General features: G+C 49.1%; 1 protein-coding gene and 2 non-coding genes across 3 annotated transcripts; 1 reads left to right on the top strand and 2 right to left on the bottom strand.

The window, feature by feature from the left end:
- Positions 1-1,909: 1,909 nt before the first annotated feature.
- TRNAF-GAA (transfer RNA phenylalanine (anticodon GAA)) lies at positions 1,910-1,982 on the bottom strand. The gene has a single exon. It is a non-coding gene; the product is annotated as a tRNA-Phe (tRNA).
- A 930-nt stretch (positions 1,983-2,912) lies between these two features.
- TRNAF-GAA (transfer RNA phenylalanine (anticodon GAA)) lies at positions 2,913-2,985 on the bottom strand. Its single transcript has one exon. It is a non-coding gene; the product is annotated as a tRNA-Phe (tRNA).
- A 16,831-nt stretch (positions 2,986-19,816) lies between these two features.
- ARC (activity regulated cytoskeleton associated protein) lies at positions 19,817-25,925 on the top strand. Its single transcript, XM_066566980.1, has 3 exons — positions 19,817-23,061; positions 23,601-23,768; positions 24,156-25,925. The coding sequence occupies exon 1, from the start codon at positions 20,299-20,301 to the stop codon at positions 21,511-21,513; it is 1,215 nt and encodes a 404-aa protein (XP_066423077.1). The 5' UTR covers positions 19,817-20,298; the 3' UTR covers positions 21,514-23,061; positions 23,601-23,768; positions 24,156-25,925.
- Positions 25,926-26,310: the final 385 nt, after the last annotated feature.

Raw genomic sequence — 26,310 nt, 5'->3', positions numbered from 1 at the left:
ACCAGGTCAGGAGGGGAAACAGGTCCCCTGTACTGGGTGTTACAGTGGTCAAAGGAAATGGAACTGCTCTGCCCTGTTTGTTGAGACTAAACCCATCTGGCAAGGCTAAAACATCTCCCTCTTTCTACCCCAGCAGAAGTAACAGAATCACAGATTCACGGAATGATTTGGGTTGGGAGGGACTGCAAAATCCTGTGGTCCCAACACCCTCCATCAACACCTTCCACTAGATCAAGTTGTTCAAGTTGCTCATCCAGCTTGGCCAAACATTTCCAGGGATGGGACAGCCACAGATTCCCTGGGAAACAGGTCCCATAATTTTACCACCACCACCACATGGAAAAATTTCTTCCCAATATCCCATCTAACCCCGCCTGCTGGCAGTGGGAAGCCATTCTCTGTGTTCTGTCTCTCCATCTTTTGTCCCCAGTCCCTCTCCAGCTCTCCTGGAGCCCCTTTAGGCTCTGGAAGGGGCTCTAAGATCTCCAAACCTTCTCTTCCCCAGTCTGAGCAATCACATCTCTCAGCAGTTCTTCAAAAATAGTCCTATTAAATCCAAATCACTTCCTGGGAATGGTTCCTGACTCCTGCTATGCAGGGAGCAGTGTCTGGGCATTGTCTGGGAGCACACAGATTGTCACATTTAAGCCATTTGGGTCACCATCAGGTCGGTGTCTCTGGTATGGGATTTGCCTCTCTCCTTGGGGCTCAGGGCTGCCTTTCTCCAGGGGGATAATGAGGTTGGAGCCCCTCAGCACAACCACAGTGTGTGAACTGTTCTCAAACCTGAGGGCAATATTTGGGATGTCCATAACACCTGAGCTCTGCTTTCATAACAAAACGAGGCCCAAGACATGCACAAAATTTGATATAATTTAATCCCACACATGGACCTTGCAGGGAGTTCTGACCTACTTTGATCCAATTTGGGGACCAGGAGGCTCCTGCCTCATTTAGATCCAGGCAAAGACAGCTGGAGTAAAGGCTGATTTCCAGCTGCTGCATCCTGAGACACATGATCCTGCCTGAGGGGATCAGGTCTGCAGAGGTCCAGCCTGGGTGAGCAGCTGCTGCATTTGTGGTGTTGTGTTTGTGGTGTTGTGTTTGTGGTGTTGCATTTGTGGCCTTGTGTTTGTGGTGTTGCATTTGTGGGTTTGTGTTTGTGATGTTTTGTTTGTGGTGCTGTGTTTTTGGTGTTGCATTTGTGGTGTTGTATTTGGGTGGTGGCTCTTGGCAGAGGTATTTGCCCAGCAGGACCCCCTGGTATCTCTTCATGGCTTAAGCAGGTGATGATGTTTTTGGTTTATACACCAAAGTTATTTTAAACACATCCTGGTGAGTGAAGTATTTTCTGGAATTTCTGGATATCAGACAGACCGATGTCCGTGACTTTTAGAGCACCACCAGAAGGAAAAGAGGAAAGAAGAGTCCCTGTCCTGCTATGAAGAAGAGATTGGATGAGCACTGGGGTTGATCTTGAGAAGGTCAAGGATTTGCTGCTTCTCACTTGTCTTTTTGGACAATTGTCATTTTGTGTTCTGTCTCTGGTGTTGGTCTCTCATCCATTCCTCCATGGAACAGGAATAAGAAAGGGACAAAGGAGCAAACACAAAGCAGAGTTACTCAGTTTGGTGGGGTGTCTGCACATTGAACACCATCACTTGGCAAGGGTCAGGGTAAAAATAGGAAACGGTCAGGAAAGAGTAGAAAACTTCATCAGAGAATCATAGAGTACCCTGAGCTGGAAGGACCCACAAAGGTAAAACCATAGAACCATTAAGATTGCAAAAGATTTCCAAGATAGAGTCCAAGCTTTGAGCCATCAACTAAGGAAGATGCCCGAATGTCATGTCCAGTCATTTCCTGGACATTTCCAGGGATGCATCATTGATTCCAAATTCCAAAAGTGTGCTGAAGCCCGGGGTTGAACCAGGGACCTTTAGATCTTCAGTCTAACGCTCTCCCAGCTGAGCTACTTCAGCCATGGCATCAACATTTGTTTCCCTGTAAACAACAGGTAAACACACTGGAGCCCTTCAGGAAAATACAAGTTTGAGGGAGAGGGCTTGCTTCAAGGTCAGTTGTGATTGATGCTGAAAATCACTTTCATGGATAAGGGGTTTTTCCTATTTCCCCAAACACACCTTTGGTTTCCTGCTTGGCCATACACCAAAGGCGGGTCAACCTTTCTGCTGCTTCTCAGGGCAGTCCATGCCACAGGACTGAGGCAGTGGAAGGAACAAAAATCCTTTTATATTACGATTTTTGGTAAAATACTTGAATTGTAAAACCCTGTCCCTCTTTCACAGGCTCTGACTGGTTGAGGTCCAAATATTCCCAAATTTGGGAATTCCCAAATCCAGGAATTCCCAAATTTGGGAATTCCCAAATTCAGGAATTCCCAAATGCCAACATTCCCAAATCCCAGAAATCGGGATCCCAAAGATTCCTGGGAATTCCCAAACACTCCCAGAATTCCCAAATCCCAAAATTCCCCAATCTCGGGAATTAGGATCCCAAATATTCCCAGGAATTCCAAAATCCCAGAATTTCCCATCCAAAATATTCCCCAAATTCCCAAAACCCAGAATTGCCAAATTCTGGAATTCCTGATCCAAAATATTCCCAAAATTCCTCCATGAGGTCCCTGCTCCAAAGCCCTGCTGGAGCAGGACGTGCAGCCCCTTGGGCAGGAGGGCCTCCAGATGGGAATATGTCAGAGAAGGGGAGCTCCACACTCTGTCAGGGCCACTGGGCCCAGTTTGTCCTCCTTTGGCCACAGCTGAGCTGCTCGTGTCCCCTGCAGTGGCTGCCAGGGCTGCTGGGCTGGGCTGGGCTCTGTCCTGGATGTGTCCAGGTCTGTCCTGAAGTGCAGAAGGCAGGGGTGGGCAGAGAAAAGCGCAGGAAAAGTGTGCTGAAGCCCGGGATTGAACCAGGGACCTTTAGATCTTCAGTCTAACGCTCTCCCAACTGAGCTACTTCAGCCCTGCTGGGGCTCAGATTTTTCCCAAAATCTGTTGGAACACAATGAGATATCAGACTTCTGCCACTCAAGCTGGCTCAGTGGACACTTGACTCTTCTTGATATATAAACACCTGGCCCAAACATCAACTTTCAGACCCCAGAAAGGTCAACAGTTATCAAAGGTCTTCAAATGAGCATGGCTGTGGTGGATAAACACCCAAGACTGGAATTGTTCTTAAAGCCACATCCGCAGTGGTAGCACCCAAACAAGCTGGTCTTCATGGAAACATCGAATGGTTTGGGAAAGAAAGGATTTGAAAGGACCAGTTCTACCTTCTGCCATGGGCTTGGACACATTCTGCTCGACCAGGCTGCTCCAAGTCTTATCCAACATGGCCTTGGACACTTCCAGGGATCCAGGGGCAGCCACACCTTGTCTGGGAAACCTGTGCCAGTGCCTCACCACCCTCACAGGGAAGAATTTCTTCCTAATATTCAGTCCAACCCTACCCTGTGTCAATTTAAAGCCATTCCTTGTTGTGTTGTTGTGAACCCCAGGACGAGGTGAGAGATGAGAATTTGACTCCAAGTTCTCAGAAGGCTGGTGTATTGTTTTATGATATGATATGAAAAGAAAATTATATACTAAAATGATACTAAAGAAAGAGAAAGTATATATCAGAAGGCTAAAACAAGAATGAATAATAAAAACCTGTGACTGACTAGAGTCCTGACACAGCTGGATTGGGATTGATCATTTAATTAAAACAATTCACATGCTGAATAAACAATTCTCCAAATCCCATTCCAAAGCAACAAAACTGGAAAAAGCTGAAGCTTCCCAGCCTCCCAAGAAAAGAAATCCTAGTGAAGGGATTTTTCATAAAATATCACAGTGACAATTCTCCCTTTTCCTGTCCCTCCATCCCTTGTCCCAAGTCCCTCTCCAGCTCTCCTGGAGCCCTTCAGGCCCTGGAAGGGGCTCTGAGGTCTCCCTGGAGCCTTCTCTTCTCCAAGCTGGACATTCCCAGCTCTCCCAGCCTGGCTCCAGAGCAGAGGAGCTCCAGCATTTGGGACTCAATGTCCTCCTTTGGATTCACTCCACATTCTTTTGAAGTTGGAGGCTCCAGAGTTTTCTCAGAGGCTGAACTAACCTGTCCCTCCACAGAGATGCCATCATCCCTGTCCTGATGGCTCCCAGTGGGTGACAAGGATCCATCTGCAGGTTCTCCCTAGGAAAGGGAAGATGTGGATGCCTGTCTCACTTGGACTTGGTTCTGCCTTTCCAGCTGTCCCACTTTTGCTTCAGCGGCTTTTTCCTTGTCAAGGAAAGTGGCTTCCCACCAGCTTTCCTCAGACAGGAAGAAATGATCCCAACATGGAAACTGTGGTATTTGACAGCCCACTCTTCCTCACTGGAAATACTGAATCTTCAGCTGGGCACAGAATTCCTGTGGAAAGCTGAGCTGCGCTGCCACTTTGCAAATGCTCAGCAGTGTTGGTGGAAAGGGAGAAGTGAACGATCTGATAAAGAACAAGCCTTGATGGAAGTGCTACATTGCAGTTAAATTAGAAGTTTGAGGAGCTGACTCACTGGGAACTTGGGTTTTTCAGCTGGTGGAACACCAGAACTGGAAATCTGTGGGCAAAGTCATCAGAAGTCAGACTTGTGGAGCCAGTTTGATGAGTCACGTGGAAGAAGTTGGAAGATCAGACTTTTTCTTATTTAAGAGGAAGAAATTAGAGCTGTTGCTCCAGCTCAGTTCAGACCTCAGGGTTGGAGCTCTGTAGGGAGAGAATGAAGTGGAAGGAGGAGTGAAACATTGGGATATCTCCTCTTGTCCTCTCTCCACTGTGCCATTCCCCCTGGAAAAAAAAAACTATTGTGTCATTCACATCTTGATTACTCTTTGGGGTGTTTTTTTGGTACCTTCATCCCATGAAGGATGTGACAAAAAGCCCTTAATAAGGTGCCTTCTGCACAGGGAGTTGCTGTGTAAACCTTGTTTATCCAATCAACAAAAAAAAAAAAAAAAAGGGAAGGATATTATAGGACCTAAAGAAAGAAATGGTATTTTAGAATCTAGAGATAAATCATTATGGGTTTGTGGCTAATTGATTCTTCTGATGCAGGAGCTAAAGGTTATCATTGGAAAAGAGCGAGTTCCAAGCTTGGAACAAAGAAAAAGAAGACATTTCCTCACACAGTGTCTGGTTATCTGTGCAAATCTCTGCCATTATAGATCCCCAAACTGTAAAAATATTTAAAAGATGACCAGGAAGATTTATGGAGGAAAAAAAAAAACTCTGCAAAGAACATAAAAATATAGAAATTCCTGCTTTGCTTCATGCAGGACCTGAGCCACAAATCTCTGGAGATCAGCAGAGCATCTGGTGATATAACACCCTGCTGTTTTTCCTTTTTTAGGCACTAACTCATGGAAAATGTTGCAGGCTGGGTTTGGAGCTGGATGTTCTTCTGTACATCTCCTCTGGCACCTCCTTGTCCTCATGCTCCGGCTTCTGGAGCCACAGGATGGTGTCAGCCTGTGAAACCCTGCTGGCACCTTGTGCAGAGCCGTGCTGGATGTGTCATTTCATGCCACCAGCCAAGTGTTTAATCACCACTCCCACGCGGGTGGCTCAGGCTCTGGCCATGACAAACAGATGACAGGCCATCCCTCTGTCCCTGCTTCTCCTCCTCCCTTTTGTTCCCAGTTTTCCTACCACTCCGGCCTGATCTGCCTGTGCTTTCTCATATATCCATCTGCCATCAGGCAGAAGAATCTTTCAAAGGTTGTGGAATTACATCCATAATTACATTTCCAGTCAGAAAGCTGATTTTCCTGGGCTGCATCCAAAGAACTGCAGGCAGCAAGTGAGGAAGGGGATTTTGTCCCTCTGCTCCAGCCTGGAGGGATCCCACCTGGAATGTTGCATCCAGCACATAAAGGACATGGAGATGTTGGAGGAGTCCAGAAGAGGCACCAAGGTGATGAGAGGGATGGACCACCTCTGCTGTGAGGAAAAAAATGACAGAATTGGGAATGTTCAGCCTGGAGAAGAGGAACCTGATTGTGGCCTTCCAGTACCTGACAGGAGCCCACAGAAACAAGGGCCTGGAGTGAGAGGAAAAGGGGGAATGGCTCTAAGATGAAGAAGAGTAAATTTAGATTAGAGATTAGGAAAAAATTCTTCCTGTGAGGGAGGTGAGGCCCTGGCACAGGTTGCCCAGAGAAGCTGTGGCTGCTCCATCCCTGGAAGTGTCCAAGTCCAGGTTGGACAGGGCTTGGAGCGATCTGGGATAGTGGAAGTTGTCCCTACCCATGGCAGGAGTGTTGGAACTGGATGATCCTTAAGGTCCTTTCCAACCCATTTCCAAGCCATTCTGTGATTCCATGATTTGCTGAGAGTTACCACCAAATTATCCCAACCTCCCTGCCCCCACCCAGAGCTGTGCTGGCCTTTGTGTTCCAGTCTGGATTCACCATCTCTTGTGGAATTCACTCTTTTTAGTTTGGGCAAGGGCATCACCCAGAAGGAGGCACAGAGAGGTGACCTTTTTCACCCAGCCCACCAAATTTGTCACCCTTGTTAGTTTTTCCTGCAGACATCCTGGCACCAAACTCTGCCCCTGATGGGATTTTGTCCCATTTCCTCTCTCTTTCCTCAACTCTGTACCAGGGGAGTGACATCCAGCTGCAGGGTTGGTATATGATTGCTTTTTACCCCCCTGACTTGGCTCTGATGTGTCATAAAAAACACATGTTCTTCCTTTAGGCTTCTTGAAATTTTTCTGTCTCATTACACCAAGAGGGCTCTTGGTTTACTTGAAAATCATTTTTGGTGATTATAGCTATTTTGCTGTCACTATTTTCTCTTTCTGCTCTCTCCCCAGACTTTTATGAAAATGATCTCATTAGGAATGTGGAACTCCTGTTTCTGAGAAAGGTTTCTTAAGGCTTGTAAAGGTCTCTCAGCAGGAAGTTTGCTCAGCTCCATTTTCCCCTCTGGTTGAACAGACCCCCAAGTGAGCCCATTAGGGGAAAATGGACTGCTTGAAAATAAAACTGTACCAAACATGCAACAGTGGCAGCACCTCTGAAGTGTAAGGCACCAATAAGCAACAAACCATATTTGCAAAACTCTTCTTTGATGGCAGTTTAATATGTTAGGGAAAGAAAGAGAAAATGGCCCAAAGGGCACTGGGGGTGCTTCCCACCACAATGGCTGTGAGGGGATGGAAGATGAGGCCTGGGATAACATCATTGTTATGCTGGAGACACAAATGCAGCTTTGAAAAACAGAGTTAATGAAGCCCAGCTGCCAAACTCTGCCAGTCACACAGCCATTTCCTCTCCCTCCTGAAGTCTGATGTCTAAAAGATGCTGAGATTGTCAGTCCATCATTCAGGGGGGGTGGCACTAGGGGTTCTTAAATTTTTGTTTTTTTCTTTTTAAAGTTAGGAATTCAGGCTATGAATAACAGCTGTGCTGTCCTGAGGTGCAGTATCCCTGTGCTGTAAACACAGAGCTTGGATGGAGGAATGCAGAAATAATCTGGGCCTGGGTGAGTATTTGCAATCTGCCCTGTGGTGAAGTATCCACAAACTCACTGCTAGGGAGGCCCAGTGAGAACAAAACCCAGACCTGGGATTTAAGTTGTTCCCAAGTTTAAACCCCCCTTTTTTTTTTTTCTGAGAAAAAAAAATGTTTTAGTGTTTTGTAGTTCCCAAAGGGAGAGACCTGAGAGATCTTAGAATTTTTGGATGGTTTGGGTTGGAAGGGACCTTAAAATTATCTCATTCCCATCTCCTTGCCATGGGTCTTCAATTATCCCAGGTTGCTCCAAGCCCTGCCCAACCTTGAACACTTCCAGGGATGGACAGCCCCAGCTTCTCTGGACAGCATTCTTGGATGCATTTCACTCAGAGTGGAAGAGAAAATTTGGAAAAGCAGAGGTCTGTGTTCACCAAATCGTAATTTCAGACAGAGGAATGTATTTAAGGCAGAACTTTCTGAGCTGGATGAGGGCACCTGAGCTCTGTGTGGAAAAAAGAGGGCAATGTCCATGTCCATGGTTGTGTCCTGCATGGACACAGCTGACCAGGCAGCAGGAGAAACCTCGTCTGAAAGTCTCGGAGCAAGTACTGGGAGACACAAGCCTTGCCCTAAATTCATTTTGTGCCAGCTCCTGAATATTGCAGTGCTGCAGTTCAGCTCAAGCCCTGCTGCTTTCCCCAGCCTTAATAACACTGGCAGATCCTGCTCTGCCCCCACAAACTCTCAGTGCCTGAGCCTTCCCCACGTCTTCCTTCCAATATGGATCACCCACTGCCATGTCAACCCAGCAAAACTTCATTTTCAGCAGAATAAACCAAACACACTCTGGAATCATTTATTTAATAACTGTCAGTAGACCAGAGGAATTAAATAGGTGCTAAAAAGACGGAAGAGCAGCACCAAGAAAATATTTGTAAAAAATAACAGGTGTTTTAAAGTGTGTAGGGGTGTGTAAATATATTTATAAGATATTAATACACAAACCAGGTGGCTCTGAACCTCATTAGGGAACCAATTGTTCTTGCCAAACATTCTTTGGTGAAGTTCCCTGAGAGATTTCCCAGAAACTCCTAAAATTAATAGTAAACAACCATTCCTGGGGGCTGGGAGATATTTTCTGCCTCTGCTTAACATCCCAGCCTCCCTCTGAAGTTTTTCATTGTTTTGCAAAACATCCAGAAGGTACAGGGGGAAAAAATAATGGAAGAAAAGGGGGGGGGAAAGATGAATATAAACAGAATGTACAAATAATGGGCTTCACATTGAAAAGCACAGAATGATGGCTTGGACAGTGATTGTGTCTTGATGTATAAACGGGTTTGTTACTTAACTCTGGTGATTCATGCTTCAGGCACAGGGATGAGGCAGCTGCCAAATTTCATGCTGGGAAGGAATTTTCACTCCCAGAACAGATTGGCAGGGAATTTGTAAAGATGAAAGGTCAGTCAACAGGGCCAGGTGTTGTCAGGATGAACATGTGGGCAAGAGGGGGGAACATCACAGAGGCCAACAATGTTGAGTTTTATCTCATGGTATACCAAGTATCCCCCAAAAATCAGTGCACAACCCTTTATCCCTTTCTTCCACACCTCCGCCAGACCTGCAATCCACAAAGGAATTACTTTGTTGGACACCCTCCAGTCTGCAATGGATGAATCCTGGAGCAACATAAAATATACTTCACAACATTTACTTCAACTGTGTTTCTAAAAAAAGCTGGGCTGAAGCTACATGAGATTTAGTTGTTGGGTGTTTGGGGTAGGGAGGGTTTTTATTTTTTTTCCTTTTGTCTTAAAGAGTGTCTAAAGAACATGTTCCAGCTGTCTGGAAGGAAAGAGCTAGAAAGGAAAAGAGAACAAAGGGAAAACGGTGGAGATATTTAATTGAGATAATTTTAGCTGCTCTAAATGTCACAGGCAATCTTGTACAAGTACTTGGGAAGAGGAGAGGAGGAAGAAAGTTCCATGCTGGTCATTCAGTGCCCAAATTAAGGAGAAGGGGGTGTCCTTTCAGAAATCAGGCAGGACCCTACCTGGAAGCTTTTGGGTAATTGCTTTTTGACCCTCAGGGGTCTCCCCTAAACCCACAAGACCTCAGTGCAAACCACAAATTCATCCAGACCCAACAGCCTGAGGGGAAACCCTCTGGTTTTTGGGCTGAGAAAGGAAATAAGGTGCTCTTAGGGGTGCTCTGTCTGGATGTGGTGAGCTCAGGTCCCTTCTTGGTCTGGACCTCTGTGCCTTGGGTGGACACTTATGGGTCAGAGCAAGGCTTGGTCACTCCTGGTGGCATCTCTGTGTGTTCTGCATGACCAAATGTGCACAGTCAGGGAAATGGATGTTGGAGCAGGCTGTCCATGGCAGTCATGGAGTCCCCACCCCTGGAGAGATTTAACAGATGTGCAGATGTGGCACTTGGGGACATTGGCAGGGCTGGTTTAATGGTGGGGCTTCATGAGCATAGAGGTGTTCTCCCACCTAAACAATTCTCTGGTGTTGGCTTTCCTGTGACATCTGGGATGCAGTGTCTGGGGCGTGTATTCCAAGATTTAAGACAGTCAAACCTTGATCTGGCCTGATGGATGTTTATTATTATCCAAAATGCAAAGCTCTTGCAGAGGTTGGGTACTTGCGGATGGGGGGGGGTCAGAATTCTTCAGCTGTGAAGAAATCACAATTCGTGTCCCAGTTAAAACAGACGTGCTCTGAACATGGTTTCCCAAAATTCCTGGGAAGGGAACCCTATCCCATGTCTGTTTTGGACAAAACCAGACTAATTTTTAATGATTTGAGGACATGGTTTAGTGGTGAACACAGTGGTGGTGCTGGCTTCATAGCTGGACTTGGTGATCATTGAATTGGATTGCTGATGATCATGGAATGGTTTGGGTTGGAAAGGACCTCAAAGATCATCCAGTTCCATCCCCTCCCATGGACAGGGACACCTTCCACTATCCCAGGTTGCTCCAAGCCCCATCCAACCTGGCCTTGGACAATTCCAGGGGTGGGGCAGCCACAGCTTCTCTGGACAACCTGTGCCAGTGATCTTAGAGGGATTTTCCAACAGTAACAATTCCATGATTCTATGTAAGTGTCAATCATGATTTTAATACAAGCTTCACCTCCTCATCCCCACTTAAACTCGAGCTTTGAGTAGAGATTTCATGTTCAGTACAATTCCTGCACGACCATTGACAGAAACCTGGGGGTACCCTGGCGAGATTGTGTCACCCTCACAGAACCTGGGGAGGGAGTTGAAGGATTTTGGAGAACCAGCAGTGGATGGGAAGGAAGGATCTGCCTGTGTGCATTGTGGAGGCCGTAAAACTCCAAATCTTAGGGTTTCCCCCTCCATCAACAATCTCACCAAACATTGCTCTGAGCAGCCTGGTCTAGAGCAAGGTGTCCCTGCCCATGGCAGGGGGTTGGAATGGGATTATTTTTATGTCAATTCCAACCTCAAATCCTAGGATTCTAGGATGGTATGATCCCTTCAGAGAGCCTTCCTGGTTCCCAGCAAAGCAGCACTGCAGGGACTCTCTCCCCCTCTCTGATGCATCTCTAAAAGAGGAGAAAACCTGGCTCTAACCCCCCCAGAGTAGGCACCACATTTGGGGGGAGCCGTGCCCACAGACTCCCTATTTTAGCAATGCCTTGGGGGTGCTGCCGTGGCTCATTTTCGCCCCCCCTGGAAAGCTCAGCCGGCATCTGGGTGTTGGCAGGCAGGTGGAAGAAAGGCAGGAGCGTGCGGCAGATCCCCCTGCACACAAACACACACACACACACACACACACACACACACACACACACAGAACTCATCCCTTTTGTCTGCCCCTCTCCCACTCCCCCCCTTCTCCCCCGCACTCCCGCCCACCGCCGGTGTCTCATCCCGGGATGGCTCATGGCTCTCCAGGTACCTGCAGGGATGGATGCGCTACCCTCGGCTTCTCCTCAAGGAACCCATTAACGCCGAGCTGCCGCTTCGCCTCGCCCTCCCCTCCCTCCCGCCCCTGCTGGAAAACGAAAAAAAAAAAAAAAAAAAAGAAAAAAAAACAAAAAAGAAGAAAAAAGGGGGAGAGAGGTGGGAAATCCAGGATAGCGCATCCTCCCCCCGCAGCGGGGGCTGAGGCTCCTCCGGGGAGGTCAGCGCTCTGTGTGAGAGGGGAGAGAGGGCAGCGATGGGCAGGGAAGGGTTGGCAGGGCTGTAAGAATTACCCTGCATCCCCCACTCCCCTCTCCCCCAAATTCCCTTTCTCTGTCGCAGCATTCCTGCGGGGATCCATGGAGAGCTCGATCCCATTGTGCTGGGAGCGAGCTGCCAGCGCCTCCCCGGCATCCGCCAGGCTGGGAGCAGGAGCAGAGCACCAGGGGAGTGCTGCCCATCCCATCCCGAGTGCTGCCCTACAGCGGGATCATCCCATTTTTGTTCATTTCTGAGGGACACGAACAAAAAATTCTGCAATCCTTAGGGATCTGTCACTAAAATCAGGCTCAAGTAACTCTGGCTGTCACTATACTGTTAGATTTTTTTTCCTTTTTTCCCCTATTTTCTTCCTTTTTTTTTTAATTCCCCTCTTTTTTTTTCTCTCTCTCTCTTTCCCTTTTTTCCCTCCCTCCCCCCCTCCTTGTTTTCTTTATTATTCCCTCCCCTTTTGGTCTTGCTAAGATTCAACAGATATACAGGGACAAAAATTTCCATCAGCAGCTTTTATTTTTTTCTCTAGATATGAACCAACCCTCTTGAAAGATAACCTGAGGAGAAGGGAGATGGAATAAATTCCTGTGATCTTGTGGGGACAAGGAACAGATTGGTGCCAGGATCACTCCTGTCCCAAGCTTATGCTTCTAATCCTGTGGATGTCCCATTCCTGGAAGTGTTCAAGGCCAGGTTGGATGGGGCTTGGAACAACCTGGACTAATGGAATGTGCCCATGGAAAAGGCAAAGGTCCCTTCCAACCCAAACCTTTCTAGGATTCTGTGACCTCCAGCCTGAGACCACCAAGGAGTTGTGTTCAGTGCTGGGGAAGTGATGTGCTGAGGAGTTGTGAGGGGTTTTTGGGGCAAGGAACTCCTGAAAAATCTTTCCACAGCAACTCACTCCCCAGCTCCTCCCACCTCTGTTTTAATAAAGCTTTTAGTGACGTCTGGGGCCTCCTAGATTTGGAAGGAAGAAATTAGCACAGTCTGCTGCTTGCTTCTCACGTTATTCTGTTTCCCTCAAGCTTCCCTGCTGGCCCTAATTACCCATCTCTCATTTACAGGTACTTAAATAAAGGAAATGGGAACGCTGGTAGAATCGGGCTGGGATGAGGATGTGCTGAATGAGGCTCCCTTTATTCCAGAAGTGACCTGGCATCACCCCTGCTGTTCCCAGCGATGCAGGATCCTCTTTGCAGGTGCTCTGTTGTTTTCTTGGGACAAGGGGACAATTTCTGCACTGACTCCAGCTGTGGCTCCCTGTGGATAAACAAGATTAGCGAGGATGCTTAGAGGAAATCTTTTGTTAACAGAGATGCTTGGTGGGGACAAAACCAGGGGAAACAGCTTAGAAGAAGGAGAAGCAATATGGAAAGGTGGAAAAAAGGTAAATTGAGTCACGACTTGGTGGCAGAAATGCTAAAAAGAGGAGAGCAGCGGCCTAGTTTGTGTCCTCAGGGTGGTGATGGCTGTGAGGGCAGGGAGCTGACAGAGCTCTGGGGACACAGATTGGGCTGGGAACAGCAGCCTTGTGTCCTGCTGTGATCATGGAAAGGCTTCATGTCCCCTTGGTGTCCCTTGGAATGCCCCAATGGAGCCCAATGCAGACAGACAGACAGACAGACATCCCTGTTCAGAGATAGGTACAAACCATGCCCATAAAATGAGTTATAATAAAGCACTGAGGTGCTTTCTTAGGAATGTCCCATCACTGAGGATGCTTGGGTTGAAACCCTGGTACCAAATTAGGCAGAGCATGGCTTTAAACCTGTCTGAGGTGTTGCCCAAGGACACCTCTGTGGCCAAATCCTGGACAGATTTGGAAATGCTTTGGGATTTCAGCCTGAATGAGGGAAAATAAAACATTTAGGGGGTGAGGGTTTAGGTGTTCCTGGAGAGAGAAAAACCATCCATCCATTCAGCAAGGCAGTATCTGATCAGTGGTTCAGGCAGGGAGGAAAATGTCTGGATGATGCCTTGGAGGACACCTGCAGTACCACATGCAAAGCCTTCCCTGAGCATTCCTAAGCTTCCTCAGGTGTATTCCCTCATGGAAGCAGAGGTGCTGAGCATTCCTTAGCTTCCCCAGGTGTATTCCCTCATGGAAGCAGAGGTGCTGCCACTCACAGGAGAGGCAGGGCTCTGTAATTTGATGTGGAAGAGGAGCTGTGGTGGATTCTCCATGGAATCGGGTCTTGCTGTTCACCACCCACAGGGCAGGATTTTCTGTTATGGCCACAGGACAATCCCATTTCCCCATCCTCCCCACAGCCCACAGCAGGGAGCCTGAAGACGGAAATCTTCCCATGAGCCAGTCTAACTTCACTGATGGAAAATGAGGCTCCCAGCACCCCTAGAGTCCTCCCCATGTGCTTTGGTCCAGGAGAAAAATCCAGGTAGCTGCTGAGAAAAGTGAAAGAGATACTTAACATGAGAACAGCAGGATGAGCAGGAGCAGGAAAGGTCTGGATCAGCCTGAGCCCCTCACTCCTCATCACCTGAGCAGCTGGTACAGCCAAAATCCTGTGGCTGCACAGCTTCCCTTGGCCACCACAGGAATCATCATCATCAAGGGTAGGATTTGATGCCCCCAGCAAGGACCATGCCCCATTTTCTCCATGTGGCTGTGACATCCCAGGGCTCCACCATCACCACCACCACCCCTCCTCTCACAGGGCCTTGGTGTGAAGCCCGGATTGAAATGGGATGCAGGGGAAGAGGGGACTGGCTCCATGGGCCACAAATTATCTGCAAATCTCCTTGGGATAAATGGCAGAGGATGAGGAGCAGAGGGAGCAGAGCTCTCCTGGCCTGGTGGGACTCTGTCAGCCAAGCCACACCAGCAGAGGAACCAGGTCTGCTCCTCACAGCCACCCCAGTGCTCTCCCTTTTTTTAGCAGACCTGTGATTTGCAGTGTTTGCTGCTGAGGAGGAGTAAAAAAAAAAAAAGCATTAAAATCAGAAACTTTTACTGGAGCACTTAGAGGGACACCCTGAAGGGGGGCAGGTGGGCGAGGAGTCAAGTGTGAGGCCCAAAGTGGGCCAGACTCAGCTGTAAAACGTGGCAGAAGAAATGTCACAAACCAGTTGTGAACCAGGCCCTTTGACAGGGCGACAAATGTGTTTTTCCAGCTTGTCAGGGCTGTGCAGGGGAGGAAAATGAAGTTTATTTGGAGATGTCTTTCTATTTGTGTTGACCTCGGGAGGGTCATAACAGCCAATGCCAGAGTGTGAAAAATGCTGATACCTCCTTTGTCTTCCTTGCTTTTAGCCTCAGGCAGGCTTGAGGAGGCAAAAAAGCAGCACAAGAAGAGACTCATTAACATTTCCTCTGCCCAGCAAGGAAACCAAAATAACAAACATCTCATTAAATAAGAAGAGGGGAGAATTACAAAACACGGGGGAGATATTTTTAGTTGGAAAACAAAGCACTTTATCGTCCCTCTCAAAGTAGGGCTTTCCAGATGAAAAGGAATTACAGAGAGAATTCTGCACCAGAAGGAGTGGCACTAATAACAATCATCATTATGGGGTAATATTGATAGCTGGATGCCCTCAGATTCCCAGTTGCTTCCACACCCTCCTAGTAAGTGACGTGGGCCTGGGGGACAATGGGTGGCCGGGAACAAAGGACCTACTGACGTGTGAGCCCGTGTTTTAAAAGCAAAACTCTGCATTGTGAGTGCCAGCTCCAGTGCAATAAAGTGTTCCAGGGCTGGAGATGGATGAATAGAAATGTATGGTGCAAATTAAGTGTGCTATTCTTTTCCCTCTTTCGTTCCCTGCGAGTTTAAAAGCCCAACACTTTGGTTCCTTCTTAATTTTATTTCCTTCTGAGGGTTTTGCTACCAAACAAATGACTGGGCAGCTTTGTCTGGTGAGCTGTAGGAGAATTATTAGGGATTGAAAGGATGTGGAGGCAGATGGGGGGAAAATGTGGTTTCTTATTTTCTTCTTTTTTCTTCTAGAAAGAGGAAGCAATTATGGAAGGGAAAGAGAAAATTCTAGCACAGGGAATATAGGATAATGCAGAAAATCCCTTGTTCACCACTAGAAGATATTAGTTCCTGCAAGAATATGGGATGAATTGCCCACATGGCTTCAGGCTTCCAATTTCAGGTGCTTCAAAGAGTCCTGGGTGAAAGAAAGGCTCCTCCAGACAGCGATTCCAAGGAGGAACACAATGAACATCTCAGTGCACAACTGGGGAGGGACCCTGGCAGCACAGGAGGGCACTTCAGCATCCACCAGAGCTCCTCAGAGCGTGTGCAGCACAAAATCAGCTGCACCAGAAACTTCCCCAAGTTTCCCTCGGGATCTCTCCCTTCTCACTCACCCACCCACCAGGTTCATCTGGCTCGCAGCTCAGGCTGCTCTCCAAGGAGTGACATCTCTTGCCATAAGGAGTTTCTGGGCAGAACACTCATCCAGATGAGGTGGCAAAGGCCTGTCAACCCCCCCAAAAAACCCCAAACCAAACACATTTGCTCTAAGGCAGAGAGAGCCCACAGCCTGAAGTGATGCCAAGGGGTGAGTGCCACCAGGCTCTGGTGTCCTCAGCAGACAGTGACAGCTCCAGGGAAGGTGCCAGTGACTCAGTGTCCCTTTATTCTGGTCCCACTCCCCTCAGGGGAAGACTCGGTAGCTGCTCACTGCCACATGCTCCTTTTACTGCCTTTAATTGGTCTGTTGGCTTTCCCCTTTCTCTCTCCTCATTTTTTTTTTTTTTGGATCTGATCCTAACCCCTGGTGCTTTAAAACTCTCCAGGAAGCTCTAGGGAGACAACCCACGTTGACACCATCCCTGCTGAGCTATGAGATGTGGCTTTTTTGCTATTTTCTCTCCTTCCCTTGCTTCAGCTGAGCTCTTTTGGAGCAAGCTTCTCGCCCTCATCCTCACTTCCCACTTTCCTTCCTGCTCTTCTTGCCCCTCTCTTTATCTTGGACACCCTGTGCCCACCCAGAAGACTTCTGCCTCCTCCCCATCCTGTCCCAATCCGCGGATCCTGTCCTTCCATGCCTGTCTGCCTCTCTGTGCCTGGAATCTGCCTGTCTGCCTCAAATTGCCTCTCTCCATCACCTCGTTCCACATCTCCCTCCTCCCTTGGCTTCCGGCTCCCCTCTCTCCTCCTCTTCTTCCCACGCACCTCGCTTTAATTAGAAATACAAAGAAAATGCTTATCACACATGTCTTAATCAGCAACTCAGTTCCCCAGCAGGTCCAGAAGGAAAACCCCCATTCGTCCTCGCTTCTCCCACCTCCCCCACCACCTCCACAAAATTAGGAGGAGAGTGATTAGGGGGAGAGCTCTGTGAAAAGAGGCTGAATGAGATTAACCCAGAGACCTGGAAAAGCTGGAGGGAAGAGCCAAGAGAAACGTGGTGATGTTCAGCAAGGGCTAATTCTGGAATTTCTGGGGGAAAAAGAGTCCCTGGGCAGCAAGGGACTGGGAGAAATGGACCTGGGAGTGCTCAGCAGGGTGAGGATGATACAGCGGTGTGTCCTGGTAGCAAAATAATTATCCTGGATTGTGGGAGCATAAATACAGCCAGGAGATCATGGAGGTGATTATCCCCCTCCAGTCAGAGCATTTTAGATCATATTTAGCTGCTGCAATCAAGTTTGGGCCTCTTAATACACAACACTGATCACAGGGAATGAGTCCAGGCCATTGGGATGGCCAGAGCTGGTGCCTGGTGTGGGATTAGACACTGGAGAAGTGATGGATTTGGGGGACCCAACAGCAGTGTCCTGTCTTTGGCGGGGGGGGGTTATCAAGGAGATAGAACCAGGATCTTCTGGTGGCTGGTAAGAGGACAAGGGGCAGCAGGTCCAAATTCCAACAGGACACAGTTTGGGTACAAGGAAAAATGTTTTCCCTCCGAGCAGTTGCCATCCCTGGAGTTTTCAGTGTCTGAAACCATCTCAGCTGACCCAGCAGCTGACTCAGCTCAGAGTAGGAGGTTGAGGTAGAAACCTCCTGAGTCCCCTTCATCCTTAATAATCCTGAGATCCTGCGCTGAGTGTCAAACGAGGTCGTTCAGATCCAGGATTCCTCCCCAGCTGAAAAGCAAGGGAGGAGCAAAGAGAGGCAGCAGGGCCTGGAAAGGGACTCATTTACTGGAGCAGGTTTAGGAGCCATTTCATCCCAGACTCTGGCATTTGATGGGACAAGGAGAGGCTGAACCCAGGTAATTTCAGAGAGTTAATGCCACTTTATATTGTCATTTCTGGGGTTCCTGGGTGAAAAAACTCTCTGGGGGATATCTTTGCACCAGTCCAGAGGTACAAAGGTTGCAGAGTCTCTCCCATTCCATGTTATCTCTTCCTGGCAGAGCAGGTTTGAGGCAGATTCTGGGGCGCTTAGACCACAGCATAAAAGGCTCCAGATCTCTCCCAACCCCTCAAGTGATTGATGTTTGACTTTTCCTGAACACAAACACAGCTGCCCCAAAATCTTCTGCTTAGGAAAACTGGGTGAAATTGGGAGAAGTAAGCAAGGCAGAGGGCAGTCAGAAGAAGTGGCACTGGGAGGGGTTGCTGGATTAGGAATTCTGTGTTACACCCTCAGGGTTTTGTCCCCTTCCCCTCTCACTGTGCTATTCTTTTCCTCCCCTCCCTTCAACCAAACCATGCAGCCCTTCTAGGTCAGTTGCTGCTGCCCTAAGCAACCCTCTTGTCCCCTGAGAGCCATCACCTGCTAGGGAACAGACATGGACCCTCCTGCACCACACAGATTTGAGGGAAAAACAGGAAATCCTGACCCCTGCCCCTCACACCTTTCAACTTAACCACCACCAGTTTGTGATTCTGCTTTAACCTCACCGGGACCTCCTTCCTGCAGGACTTCACTGAAACACCCTCTGCCTCCTCCTCCTCCTCTTTTTGCTCCTCTGGGATGGCTGAATTCCCACCAGGAAACACCGAGCCAGGAGCTTTGGGAGCGAGGACCCACCTTAAGCCTTGCTGGCATCCTGCCCACCATCCTGAGCACAGGCAGGGCACCCCCCACCTGCCAACAGGCTCAAACCCCCCTTTTGGGATTATCCTGATGGATCAGCATCCCACTGCCTCCGGCCACTGGCACTGGGAAGGGACGAGAAGGCCCCAGATGTCCTCAGCACCTCCCCGAGGGTGTTCCGGCAGGGAAACTCTCTCGGATTAGGGAATCCTTTATCTCTGGTTTATGTAAGACCCGGAGACTCCTTTTATGGTTGGCTTTTCCTGCCTTGTCAAGAGCGAAGAACAAATGTAGCTTCATCTGCGCTGGTGGGCCGGCTCACTGATTAAGCATCTGATTCAAAGCTAAGTACAGAACAGGCTTTTGATGGGCGGATTTAATTCGGTGTAAAAAAGCCAGGATGTCGTCCCCCTCCCTCACCCAAAATTCCCAAGATAGTGGATGGTCTGGTGCAATTAAGCCGCGGGGATGACTCCCACCTACCAAAGCCTGAGAAAGTCCAGAGCGCTCCAATTTGTGCTGAAGTGGCTCCTTTGAGTGTTTCCCCCTCTGCATCCCCCTCCCCCCCCCGCCCTTTGCTTTTCCTTTCTCTTCTCTCCCTTTTTTTTTCTTTTTTTTTTTTTCTTTTTTTTCCTGCTGCTGATTTACCACCATTCCCAGGCATTTGCATGAGGAGTGAGCTCACCCTGTGTGTGTGTGTGTGTGTGTGAGCTCAGGGGGTGTGCGGGGGCGTCTGACACACCGGATTCCTCCTCATCCCGCCCTCCCCGAGCCCTGCCAGGGGACGCATGTTAATGATGACCTTGCTGAGTAAAGAGTTGTGGAAGGAATAAGTGTTTTTCCTGCGCTCCGAGAGGCGGAAGGTGCGATTACTCATCCATCTCTCCAACTGTCTCTCCAGCACCTTTCAAGCGCTTCTCGCGTCGAGTCTGGGGGCGTGAGAGAGGGGGTGGCAAGCGAGGGGAGGCTGCCAAAATCTGGGTTGCCACAGACACCGGCTTCGCTTTTCCTCCAATGAACGCTGCGCTGAGAGTGCGGGAGGAGGCTGGGCACCACCCACATGTTGAGCTGCGTGGAGTATAAGTAGATGGAGGAGCCTGGACTAGTGGCAGTTCAGACAGGGAGGAGAAGCAGCTCTTTGCATCTCCAGTGAAAGCGGTTTTCGACTCACCTAGTTTGCCCGAGGAGAAATCACCCGGATTTTTGCTGCAGCTTCTTTGTGCATCTCTTGTGATTTTTCTCCAGCGGGGACTTTGCGGCGTTCCAGATTCCCAGCGGGATTGGACATCCTATCCAACTCCTCTCTCTCTCTGTTCCTGGAGGATCCTGGTTCTCTCTGGGACTCCCCTGAACACGTGAGACCGGCGTTTCCAGCTTGGCACCGGGAGAAATTTGCCTACAACTCTCTCTGGGATCCACGTGGACCGACCAGCTCGCTCTGCGGTGATATCTGATTGGGTTGTGTTTGTGTCCAAAAGTCCTTGGAGGGGGGTTTAGAAGTCTCTGTGTGTCTCTCAGGAAGTGTTGTGGTGGGGTTTTTTGGGATCCAGCTTTAGTGCCAGGGGCTTATAACCCAGTTCTTTCTGTGTTTGCCACTCGCACGGTCGGAGCCATGCAGCTGGACAATGTCACCAGCGCGGGCGTCCACTCCTTCCAGGGGCACCGTGGAGTTGCCAACAAGCCCAATGTAATCCTGCAGATAGGGAAGTGCAGGGCAGAAATGCTGGAGCATGTCCGGAGGACCCACAGGCACCTCCTGACAGAGGTCTCCAAGCAGGTGGAGCGGGAGCTGAAGGGGTTGCAGAAATCCGTGGGGAAGTTGGAGAACAACTTAGAGGACCATGTCCCAACCGAAAACCAGAGGTGGAAGAAGTCCATCAAGGCCTGCCTGATCAGATGCCAGGAGACAATTGCCCACCTGGAGAGGTGGGTCAAGAGGGAGATGAATGTTTGGAAGGAGGTCTTTTTCCGCCTGGAAAAGTGGGCTGACCGCCTGGAGTCCATGGGAGGCAAATACTGCCCTGGGGAGCAGGGCAAGCAGACGGTGTCCGTCGGGGTGGGAGGCCCGGAGATAAGGCCAAGTGAGGGGGAGATTTATGATTATGCCCTGGACATGAGCCAGATGTATGCCCTGACCCCTCCTCCCGGGGAGGTGCCTAGCATCCCCCAGGGCCACGATTCCTACCAGTGGGTCTCCGTGTCAGAGGATGCTCCAGCCTCCCCGGTGGAGACCCAGGTGTTTGAGGATCCCCGGGAGTTCTTGAGCCACTTGGAGGAATACTTAAAGCAGGTGGGTGGAACGGAGGAGTATTGGCTGTCTCAGATCCAAAACCACATGAACGGCCCAGCTAAAAAGTGGTGGGAGTACAAGCAGGACTCCGTCAAAAACTGGGTCGAGTTCAAGAAGGAGTTCCTGCAGTACAGCGAGGGAACTCTGACTAGGGATGCCATCAAAAGGGAGCTGGATTTGCCCCAGAAAGAGGGCGAGCCCCTGGATCAGTTCCTCTGGCGCAAGAGAGACCTGTACCAGACCCTCTATGTGGATGCAGATGAGGAGGAGATCATCCAGTACGTGGTAGGCACCCTCCAGCCCAAACTGAAGCGTTTCCTGAGCTACCCCCTGCCCAAGACCTTAGAGCAGCTGATCCAGAGGGGGAAGGAAGTCCAAGGCAACATGGAGCACTCTGAGGAGCCCAGCCCACAGAGGACCCCTGAGGTTCAGCCAGGAGACTCCGTGGAGACCGTGCCCCCCTCAACCACCGCCAGTCCCGTGCCGAGCAACGGGACTCAACCAGAGCCCCCCAGCCCCCCAGCCACTGTCATATGAGCTCCCCTCAGGGGGGTCTGGGTTCATTGGAAGGGAGAAAGGGGGCTTATTTAGGAAGCTTCTCCTTGGAGGGAAGTTCTGGCTGAGACCTGAGGAGCGCTCAGTCCAACAGCCCAGAGCAGAGGGATTGGCTTTGCTCCTGGGGGGAGGGAGGTGGTGGGGGAGAGGCGCCCCAGGATGGGGCTGCCCCCCTTGCCCAGGCCGTGCCATGCTGTGGTGCTGGGGACCCTGCTGGCACCACTGCGGGGAACAGCCAATTTTATGAGAATTCCCTGACAAGAAACTAGAGACAATCCCCAACTTGTGAAGCGGCCGCTCGGCACTGGCAGCTCTCAAGGACTTCACACGAGTGCAGCAGTTGGTGGAGGGTTCCTACCCATCTGGATCTCTCTTTTTCCTTCTCTCCTCCCTCCTCTGAGAGGGTGGCCCTGTCCTGGGGAGACAGCTTTCTTTTTGACCCTTGCCTGTTTTTGATTAACCTCTGGGTTTCTGTTCACTTGGCAATCTCCTGCTCTTACTTGCTCCAAAGGATTAAAGTAATTTTTTTGATTATTTTTTGGTTTAAGAAGAAAAAGAAATCCTATTATTTCAGGAACTGAAAGCTTTAAGAATCTGGATTATTTTCTGTGGTTTTCATTTCACTGCACCTAATACCTGCTTTAATGTGTTTCCTCTCAAGAGGCTCTTACTGGTTTACTTCTTGTCTTAGTTTCTGCTCACTCTAGTTCAAGGCCACTGCAGTGCAGAGGTAGATTTCATCCTTTCTCTGCACATTATCCTGTGCATTCAGCAGGAAACAGATTTTCTAATTAAATTCTGAGCTCATTTATTGAAGGAGCAGTCTCCTTCCTTTCAGAGAAAAGAGGGTGTTTAAGGTAGAGAGAGGAGACACCAGAGCTCTTTCGAGAGAGACTGGGGGAGGAGGGAAGGGAAAAAAACCCTTATTCTTTGAATGAAACAAACAAACACACCCTAAATTCAGAGCAAAATATCCCCAGAGCAGCAAATCGAGTCCATGCTGATGTGTGGAGACAACAGGAGCTTTTGCCATGTAAAAGCCAAAAGAAGTGAAGAGAGGATCTGTGTGCCCCAGCACAGTTTTAGCCTGTGCATCGCTGCAGGGAGTTTCTGCTCACACAGACAGACTCCAAATGCTCCTGGAAAGCCTGGCACCCCTGTCCTGGAGCACCTGAGGACAGAGTGTTGTCTGCTCACAGAGGAATTCCTGCAACATCTCGCCACAGATGGAGATGGACTTGGACTTTGTGACTTCTTCCATGCTGAGACAGGAAACGCTCAGCACTCACCTTTGGCCAGTGCTTGATGACAGGACTGAGAGAAGCAAGACGTTCCTGAAGTTTGGCTCTCCAAAGCTTCCCGAGGCTGGACACATCTTGGGCATCATCTGCATCCACCTCCAGACCAAATAAACAGCGGGGATGCAGCAGCAGGAGTGACCCTGGGATGCTCCTGGCACCGCCACAGCAGTGACGTGTGGCCCTGGTGGCTCGGAAGGCCTTTGCTGTGACTCCTTCCAAGAGGCTGAAGGTAAGGAAGCTCTCTGGCATTCTCTCCTCAGAGCTAAACTGGTCATATAGAATGTCCAGTAGAAAGTGGGATAAAAACTCAGCAGAAATGGGATATGAAGCATTGGGGTTGGGAGAAAGGAGAAGGGAGAGCCAGCCAAAGGGAAATACAGGAATGGAAAGTTTCAAAAGAGGGCAGTATCCTGCACTTTCTGATTAATATGGCAAAAGAATGGGAAGCTTCTTAATTAGCCCAGCCCCAGAACCTGCCTTGTCCTTCATGGAGAGCCTCTGGGCTTGAGTCCCCACCTGAGGCAGCACATCCCAGGTCCATGCACAGCCCAGAGGAGCTGCACATCTGCTCTGCATCCTTGCTGGGAGCTGGTCTCAGGAATGGTGGGAGCTCTCCTCTCACTCGTTCCCAGTTTGTCAACAGCTCTGTGTGCAGAGAAAGGGAGCATTTCTCACTAATGACCCGGGCTGAGTGATGGGGGAGTGGGAGTCACTGTGCTGAGGATGAGCTGGCCGTGTATTACAAGCTTTGTCTCCTCTTGCTTCCAGTGACTCACTCAGATCCTCCTCTGAGAAGGAATCACTTCACAGCATGCAGCATTTGGGAGGAAAGCCACAGAAAAAAGCTGCAAAACGAAGGCCTCAACATCAGACCTGCTCTCAGGACCCTCAGCCACCAACAGCCAGATCCACCACCTGAAGGAAAGACTGGCACAGGTAATTACATCCCATATTGCCTTGTGGGTCTGCCTTAATCCCCCCAGTGCTCTGACCTGAGATATTGAACAGCCCAAGTGCAAATAGCTGTGCTGGTGTTGAAACCTCAGTCCCAGGGGCTGCAGCAGCCTGGCACCACCTGAGAGGTGGGATTTCATCTCCTTGGTGTCAGAACCCAAGCACCAGCCCCAGTAATTGATGCTCCAGGGTCTGCACATTGTGGCTTTCCCATGGCTGGACCATAGGCAAATCCTTAAACCCCAACACCCGGTGGGTCCTCCAGGCTGCAAGCACAGCAAAATTTAATCCCAGCTCTTGAGAATTTCCCCTTTCTCTCCACTTCAAAAATCTAATGGGAGTTGGTGCATTTTTTTTTTTCTTTTCCAGCAATCCCTGCTGCTGTTGCTGAGATTCCTTCTCTGTGTCCAAGAGCTCTCCCAGGGGAGAAGAAAGTGCTGCAGGAAGACAGAAGGCAAACCATGCACCAAAGAGCCTCCCATGCAGTGCAATGCAAACATTCAAGGTGCTGAGAGCCAGAATGAAACTGGGAAGCTGCTTCCAGCAGGACAAAGAAAAGCCTGAGCTGGTCCAGGGAAAAGCCTGAGCTGGTCCAGGTACTCCAAGTGCTGAGAATGGAAAGAGAGGCCAGAACAGAAGAACCAAGTCCAGGCTTTGGGGACAGCAGGGATGCTGACTGTCTGTGGAGAGGATTCTGCACACCTCTGCAGTCTGGGGCCGCTGGGACTCACCTAAAGAAATCTTCATTAAGAAATGATCCTCACTGAAAAAAAAACAAACAAACTTTCCTGATTAACTTTGCCAGGGGGCTGATCCTGCCTTGGCTACGAACCCTCCCTGCTGGCCGTGCTGTAACTCACCTCTCCTGAGTCCTTTCATGCGGGTATCAGTTCCAAACCTCAAAGGGCTCCCGGAGTTTGGAGAAGCATCCCACGGTCCAGATGCTTGTCTGAACTGTTGGAGCCTGCACATGTGGGCCAGCTGTCTTGCCAGCAAGGAGCCTTGTGAGACAGCAGGTGCTCTCTGGGTCTGCATGGGCCAGAGTTACTGCAAGAACCGGGGTTCTTGTGCTGGCTTTGGAGTGACTGTTTCCATCCAGACCCAGGGAGCCCAAAAAGAGCTCGAGTGAGCTGGACAAGACAGTTTTGGTTCATCTCTCAGCCGAAGAGGTCCAGTTGGTTCCTCTCTCTTCCAGAGCCAACTGTCCTGTGTGTGGGTGTGGGTGTGGGTGTGCGTGTGGGTGTGGGGGGTGTGTGTGCGTTGAGCAAAAAAATCCACATTACTTAAATTCTGTGGTGTTTTGTTGCATTTGAATCAAGCCAGAGGGACATAAGGCACATTCCAACAAGGCTCAGCAAAAATGTCCAGGACTGGAAAATTCCATAAAACCATGTAAAGGCAGATTCCCGGGCATCATCTTAAGGTCTAAATTATATTTAATTTTGAGGTGCTTATTTTCACAGTCTCTTCCAAGGGACTAGACTGCCTCAATAGGCATTTTATTTTTTCTGCTTTTTTAGGGAATTAAGCCTGTCTGTGCTACTTGGTCATTTGGTCCTGAGTTTTTTTACATTTTCAGCTGGCTTTTTGGAGTGTGCAGAACTGAATTTCCTGGACTGATTTGATTTCAATTGCTGCTCCCAGCAAATTGGAGCTTTACTTGTAGCACCCTGGTTTTTATTACCAGCCTCTCCAGGAAGGACTGGTAGTTTATTCTCCTGGGGCAGAGTCACGTGAATGAGAAGTGTGTGGATGTGTTGTACCTCTGGAATTTTAGCAGATTTCAACCACTTCATTTTTTTTTTTCCTCCTTAGGCGATTTTGCATTTACCGATGAAACTACTTTAGAGGTTTTATTTTTACTAGAGATACTATTAATTCAAGCAACCTTGTGCAAAAGGCAAACGTGTTGAATCGCTGCAGGTTGTAGGGGTTGAAGCCAAAAGGTCTTTGTAAGCCAACATCACCTGCCCTGGATCTGACTGGAACAGGCAGTTTATTCCTCATGTGTCATGTTGGAGTTACAAGATCACACCAAGCCACTAGAGCCTGCCAGTAGAATAGTGCTACACTCGATTTGCTATTGTAGCAAAGCCTTTTGTAGATTTATACAATAAAACTTTGAAATATCTGCTTCAATTGCTTCCTGCCTCATTTTCTGCCCTTTCTTCCTTGGTTCATGGCTGACTCAAGTATCTACTACCCTCTGAAAATCTGGGTTTTTTGGGGTTACCTGGCTTATGGAAATCTTTTTTCTCAGCAAAAGCATGTGGTTGACATAAAAATGAAATGCACTGAGTTGTTCAGATCTTAAAACTGAGTCAGGTGTAGCCCGTGAGGTTGGGAGAAGCTGCCCTTTGTGGGACTGTGGATCCTGCAGGGCTCTGGTTGGGTACAGCTGAGACAAGAATCTTTGAAATGAGGACAATCACATTCCTACCCATGTTAGAGAAATTCACAGAAGAACTGAGGCAAGACAGGATGAGGTAAAGAAATTAAACCTCAAATCAGCTCCATTTGACCA

The sequence above is a fragment of the Molothrus aeneus genome, chromosome 1 (genome assembly GCF_037042795.1).
Source record: "Molothrus aeneus isolate 106 chromosome 1, BPBGC_Maene_1.0, whole genome shotgun sequence".
Taxonomy (NCBI): Eukaryota; Metazoa; Chordata; class Aves; order Passeriformes; family Icteridae; genus Molothrus; species Molothrus aeneus.
The sequence above is the reverse complement of the archived record's forward strand: the minus strand, read 5'-3'. Positions and strand labels throughout refer to the sequence as shown.

Coding starts and splice junctions, on each gene's coding strand:
- ARC (XM_066566980.1), top strand. CDS start 20,299: ATGCAGCTGGACAATGTCACCAGCGCGGGCGTCCACTCCTTCCAGGGG.